General features: G+C 50.4%; 1 protein-coding gene across 1 annotated transcript in view; it reads left to right on the plus strand.

The window, feature by feature from the left end:
* LOC102369347 (long-chain-fatty-acid--CoA ligase ACSBG2-like) overlaps nucleotides 1–6906 on the plus strand; it is a 45851-nt gene that overhangs the window by 16649 nt on the left and 22296 nt on the right. Inside the window, exon 10 of the mRNA XM_025193481.1 lies at nucleotides 5784–5948. Coding sequence (XP_025049266.1) covers nucleotides 5784–5948 — 165 coding nt within the window. The remainder of the gene's footprint in view (nucleotides 1–5783; nucleotides 5949–6906) is intronic.

Consider the following 6906-nt stretch of genomic DNA (forward strand, 5'->3'; position numbering starts at 1 on the left):
CTTCCATCGGCAGTGCTAGTCAGCGTAGCACTGCTAAGCCTATAAGGATGCTGCAGCTTTTTCCTCCCAAGGTGGAGAACTTTGCTTTTTTTCGGTATTAAACACCATCAGGTTCTCGTCCGCCCATTTCATGAGCCTGTCCAGGTCAGCCTGTATCGCCCTCCTGTCCTCAGGTGCGGATGCTTTGCCCCACAGTTTGGTATCGTTGGCAAACTTGGCCAGTCTGCTTCTGACTCCAATGTCCACATCATTAATGAAGATGTTGAACAATACAGGTCCAAGGACAGAGCCTTGGGGGACCCCCCTGGTCACAGGGCACCATGACGATTGACTTCCATCAACCACCACCCTCTGGGTCTGACCACGGAGCCAATTCCCCAGCCAGCAGATCGTGGTGGTACCAAGACTGCAGTTGGCCAGTTTTGCCAAGAGGTGATCATGGGATATATGACATCAATTTCCTCTCCCTTGTCCAGGTGATAGGTCACCTGGTTGTAAAAGGAAATAAGATTGGTCAAGCAAGACCTACCTGCAACAAACCCGTGCTGGCTATCCCTCAGGATGTTGCCGTCGGCCAGTCTGTTAAGAATGGCCTCTTTAATAATCTTTTCTAAGACCTTGCCCGGGATAGAAGTCAGGCTGATGGGCCTGTAGTTTGCTGGATCTGCTTTCCTCCCTTTCTTGAAGATAGGCACCACATTGGCCTTCTTCCAGTCTTTGGACCTGGTACTGGCAACGGGGGATGACCTTATCAGTGACCTAATGATCAAAGGGAAGCTGGGTGACAGTGACCATGAGCCGATCACCTTCACCATCCACCATAAAGCTGGCAAGTCAGTCAACAATACAGAAGTCCTTGACTTCAGGAAAGCTGACTTTGACAAGCTCAGGAGGCTTGTCAGGGAGGCCCTAAAGGGCCTCAGCCCAAAGGGGAGGAGAGCTCAGGATGAGTGGTTGCTCCTCAAGGGAGCGATCCTCGATGTACAAGCAAAGTCTATCCCATCTCAGAAGAAAGGCAGCAAAAGGGCACAGCAGCCCCCCTGGCTCTCCAGGGACCTAGCAGACCTCCTGCATCTAAAAACAAAGGCCTACAATGGATGGAGGATGGGATCCACCTCCAAGGAGGAATAATCTGCACTGGTCCGGTCCTGCAGGGAGCAAAGCAGGAAAGTCAAGGCTGTAATAGAACTCCAACTGGCTATAAGTATCAAGGACAATAAAAAGTCCTTTTGTAGGTATGTGGGGAGCCGGAGGAAAAACAAGGGCAACATTGGACCCCTGCTGAAGCAGATGGGACAACTGACAACTGACACCCAGGAAAGAGCCAACTTGCTAAATGGGTACTTTGCATTGGTCTTTTACCAGTCCCAAGGGATACCCCTGCCCATTACAGGACAGGAAGGCCTGGGTGAGAGAGATTCCTTACCTTCCATCAATGTTGACCTTGTGAAGGAACACCCTGAGAGGCTGGATACCTTCAACTTAGCCGGCCCTGACAGCTTACACCTCTGGATACTCATAGAGCTGGCAGACATCATAGCCCAGCCCCTGGCACGGATCTTCGAGAGCTCCTGGTGCTCCGGTGAAGTGCTCAAAGATTGGAAGAAGGCCAATGTGGTGCTTATCTTCAAGAAAGGGAGGAAAGTGGATCCAGCAAACTACAGGCCCATCAGCTTGACCTCTATCTCGGGGAAGGTCTTAGAAAAGATGATCAAAGAGGCCATTCTCAACAGACTGGCCGATGGCAACATTCTGAGGGATAGCCAGCACGGGTTTGTTGCAGGTAGCTCTTGCTTGACCAATCTCATTTCCTTTTATGAGCAGGTGACCTATCACCTGGACAAGGGAGAAGAGATTGATGTCATATATCTTGACTTTAAAAAAGCCTTGGATCTGGTATCCCATGATCACCTCTTGGCAAAACTGGCCACCTGCGGCCTCGGCTTCTCCACGACCTGCTGGCTGGGGAATTGGCTCCGTGGTCGGACCCAGAGGGTGGTGGTTGATGAAAGTCAATCATCGTGGTGCACTGTGACTAGTGGGTTCCCTCAAGGCTCTGTCCTTGGGCCTATACTATTCAACATCTTCATTAATGATGTGGACATTGGAGTCAGAAGCGGACTGGCCAAGTTCGCTGACGACACCAAATTGTGGGGTAAAGCGTCCACACCGAAGGACAGGAGGGCAATCCAGTTTGACCTTAACAGGCTCAAGAAACGGGTGGATGAGAACCTGATGGTGTTTAACAGAAAGAAATGCAAGGTTCTCCACCTTGGGAGGAAAAACCTGCAGCATGCTTATAGGCTCGGCAGTGCTACGCTGGCTAGCACTTCAGACAAAAGGGACTTGGGAGTCATGATTGACCACAAGATGAACATGAGCCTTCAGTGTGATGCTTCGGCCAGTAAAGTAAGAAAAACGCTGGCTTGCATCCATAGATGCTTCTCAAGCAAATCCTAGGACGTCATTTTCCCACTGTACTCGGCCTTGGTGAGGCTGCAGCTGGAGTACTGCGTCCAGGTTTGGGCTCCACAAATAAAAAAAGATGTGGAGAAGCTTGAGAGAGTCCAGAGAAGAGCCACGCGCGTGATCAGAGGTCAGGAAAATGGATCTTACAATGAGAGGCTGAGAGCTATGGGACTCTTCAGCCTGGAAAAGCACTGGCTCATGGTTGATCTGGTGGCTTCCTAAAAGTTTATAAGGGGTGTTCACCAGGATCTGGGGGAACGTCTGTTCACCAGAGCGCCCCAGGGGATGACAAGGTCAAATGGTCACAAACTCCTCTGTGACTGATTCAGGCTGGACATAAGGAACAACTACTCTCCGAGCCCCCAAGGTTTGGAATAGACTGCCGCCAGAGGTGGTTCAAGTACCTACATTGAATGCCTTCAAGAGACATTTGGATGTCTATCTTGCTGGGATCCTATGACCTCTTTGGGCAGGGGGCTGGACTCGATGATCTTCCGAGGTCCCTTTCAGCCCTAATGTCTATGCCTATGAAAACCAGGAAATCTGTGGTTTTCTCGGTTTTTCCATGGGAAATGGAAAACCTGGATACCTGCTGATTAGCACCCACTCATGCGACTTCCATGATGTAATCATTATGTGATCCTATCAGAGTGCTGGCTGTGGTACCAATCATTCATTGGTTTGCACTCAAGTCAAATAGCATCCCAGGAAATCGTACAAGAGCAAGATACTCTCCTTACTACGACTAAATGTCACATGACTGAAAGCTGAAGACACGTCATCTCAATTCATTAAAACTCTCTCTGGGCCTCTATCATCTCTTAAGCTGTGACATGTAATACTGCTGAAGAGAAATGGGTTCACCTCAAAGGAGCCATCTATCAAACTGCCTTGGACTCTTGTGGTACCTTGCATCGCAGCTTAAATGATTGGTTTGATGAGAACTCATCTGAAATGATCCCACTCATAGAAAAGAGATAGTCAGCTCTTCTGAAATATGTGTGACCTTAGCCACTGCAACTGGCAGGCTCTTCGAGAAATCTGGCAAAAGGTCAAATGTACAGTGAGGCGGTGTGCCAATGATTATTGACCACAACTGTGCAAAAGTATCCAAAAAGATGACTGAGGTCATGTGCAAGCAGCTTATGGTGGCATCAGGAAAGTTCTTGGGCCTGTTCTGAGGAAGACCACCCCTTTAAAATCCTCCGCAGGCAAAGTCATCAATGACCACAATAAGCAGATGGACTGATGGGCTGAACATTACTCAGAACTCTACCCTCATGAAAATGTGGTCAGTGACTTCATTCTCAATGTACTTGCAGACCTCTCAACCCTGACAGTGCTTGACCACGATCCTACCATACACGTAGTAGAAAAAGCCATTGATCAGCTTGTTTGTCATAAAGCCCCTGGTGTAGACTGCATACTGGCTGGAGATAAGTGCAGGAAATCCATCCTCCTCTTCCACCTGCATGAATTAGTAGGTCGGTATTGAAAAGAAGGTGAAGTTCCTCAAGACAGGAAGGAAGCAAGCATAGTCACTCCATGCAGAAACAAAGGTGATAGGAGTGACTGCAGTAACTATCATGGTATATCCTTACTTTGCAGCATTGGGAAGCTGTTCACCAAAGTCACCCTGCTTCAACTGCAGACCCTGGCAGACAGAGTTTACCGTGAGTCTCAATGTGATTTCAGATGTTGTAGATCAACGATGGATATGATATTCTCCTTGAGACAGCTACAAGAAAAGTGCTGTAAACAAAGGAAATCTTTGTACATAGCATTTCTCAATCTCACCAAAACTTTTGATCTTGTCAGCAGAGATGGTTTGTTCATATCCTGAAGAAGATTGGCTGGCCCCCTAAGCTCCTGAGCATCATCAAGTCCTTCCACATCAGTATGCATGGAACAGTGCTGCTTGATGGGTCACATTTGGAAGAATACGAAATCAAGAGGGGTGTCAAACAGGGCTGTGTCCTAGCTCCGACACTTTTTGGCATTTTCTTCACTGTCCTGCTCAAATATGCATTCAGTGTCTGTTCAGAAGGAGTATAACTTCAGACCAGATCCAACGGGAAATTCTTTGACCTTGTTCATCTCAAACAGAAAATGAAATCCTGAGACGTTCTTGTCAGTGAAATGATGCCGTAATTGTTAGTCATTCAGAAGCAGGACTGAAAAGTCTCATGGATCGCTTTTCTCGTACTTGTGATGATTTCAGTCTGACCACTAGCCTGAAGAAGACAGTAGTCATGGGTCAAGAAACTGACCGCCCTCTTTAAGTTAGAATAAATGATGAAAGCCTGGAAGTGGTTAAAAAATTCACTTACTTGGGCTCCACTATCTCACTAAATCTTGGCTTGGAAGCCAAAATTAATGCTTGCATTGGAAAGGCAAGCAACACTTTGGCTAACCTTAAAAAGAGAGTTTGGAAAAACAGAGCACTCACTCTGCCAACAAAGATGTCTGTCTTCAGTGCTTGCATACTTAGCTCTCTATTGTATGAAAGGCAGTGAAACATGGACTCCTTATGCTAAGCCAAGATACTCAGTATGTCTGTGTGCCTGAGACAAAGACCCCTCCATTGGTTTGAACATGTGAATCGTATGCGTGATGGCCAAATCGCCAGGGACTTTGTGGTGAGCTGGCCAGTCTGTGGTCACTGGCAAACATCAGCAGATAGAGAAGAGGCATCAGAGGGAGGCGAGACAAGATGGTACTTGGCATGCCAGCACAAGCTCACCCAAGTTTGTATGTGCAACGTGCCAGAGGGTCTGCTCATCATGCATTGGACTCTTCAGCCACTCAAGAAGCTGTGGTGGTTCCTGGTAAGCCACTGAAGGTGCAATTTCCATGGTTTCCTGAGACCAATGGCTGCCAATGATGAGTCTTATGCTCGGTCCTTAGCTCCTGTCATCATGGTGTTCCAGATACTGAGCGTGTCTGAGGCCTGCACAGGCCCCACAGTGCTGTCACAGGAGGAGCCACAGGAGAAGCAGGGAGTTGATTCCAGCTCTTGTGAGGTTGAGTGAGCACCTGCCCCAGTGCAGCCTGGGTGCTGGGGTCCAGGGAGATGCACAGGGATGCGATGGGCCAGGCTGCAGCTACCAGGGGGACTGGGGTGGGATGGGAGCTGGCTGTGCCCTGAGAGCAGGCCCATGTGTTGTTGGACTCAGTCTCTGCAGCTAGCCTGGGCTCTTCTGGCCACACCGTGTGGCACATTGGCCATGCAGCACACCAACCCTAGCAGGTGAGGTAGGGGCCGTCTTGGCCTGAAGTTGGGTTAGTGCTGAGCAAAGCCCTGACCACTGCAGGTGATGTGGGAGGCCAAGATGCTGAAGGAGGTGCTGGGGCTCCAGGTTCATGAGGTCTTTGTCAGCTACCTGCCCCTGAGCCACGTTGCTGCACAGCTCTTCGACCTCTGGCTGCCCATGTGCGTGGGGGGCACCACCTTCTTCGCCCAGCCCAACGCCCTGAAGGTAATGGGGACCCGGCTGCGGGTGGTGGTGGGAGGGTGCAGGGGGTGGTGGGCACAGAGTCAGCAGCCCCTGTCGGACCTCCCAGTTGATCCCTGCCCAGTCAGGGCCCCCAAGGCCAAGGGCTGCAGTCTCAGCAGCAGCTCTGGGGAGATGACCTGCTGCTGCCTGGGATGTCTCTCTTACTTCTTCCCTCTCCTCTCCCCCACTCCCCAGTTATCTTCCATCACTCCTGCCCTCCTCCAGGTCTGGCCCTGCCCCCAGGACTCAAAGGTCCCACATGAACTGTGCCAGACAAACTGCATTGGAAGCTCAGGTGGGATGATCTAGGAGATCCCTTCCCCCATGAGGTTGGAGCTGCTGGTTTCTTGGGCTGGCCAGGAGTCTGGGGGGCAGCATGTGATGTGCCCTCCTGCCTTGCCATGCAGCCTCCTACCCCAGTCCCTATCTTTCATCCTGCCAGTGCCCCTGCGAGTGTGAGGGTCTCCCCAGACTCAGGGCTTTGCAGCTCCATGTAGCAGCTCTAGGCCAGAGGGTCCAGCATCCTGCCTTCGCTGGCAGCCATTTGTTGTCCAAGGAGTCTGCAGGGGCGCAAGCAGCTGAAGCCTTCCTGGGGGAAATTCCTTCCTGGCTTCTGCAACCACCCACGGGAGCCCTGATGCCCCTGCAGACAGTGCTTCTCTTCCAGCCCTTGCACAAGGATAGCACCTAGTCCAAGCTCCGTGCCATGCACTGGTTATTGCTCCCAGTTCTCTGCCACTACCCCTGCCAAAGCTGCACTATATCCTTCCTGAAGCCGTTCAGAGCCTTGCCCAGCCCCCCTCTGTTCAAGCCCCATTCCAAAGCAACACTTCTCTGATCACTAGAAAACGTCTTCCTCTCTTCATGTTCAATTTGTTTCTGACCAGTTTGTACTTGTTCCCCCCTGAGCCTGTGCTGCTCTTTCACTATCTGACTCTTT

This window comes from Alligator sinensis, unplaced genomic scaffold, assembly GCF_000455745.1.
Source record: "Alligator sinensis unplaced genomic scaffold, ASM45574v1 scaffold206_1, whole genome shotgun sequence".
NCBI classification, from domain to species: Eukaryota; Metazoa; Chordata; order Crocodylia; family Alligatoridae; genus Alligator; species Alligator sinensis.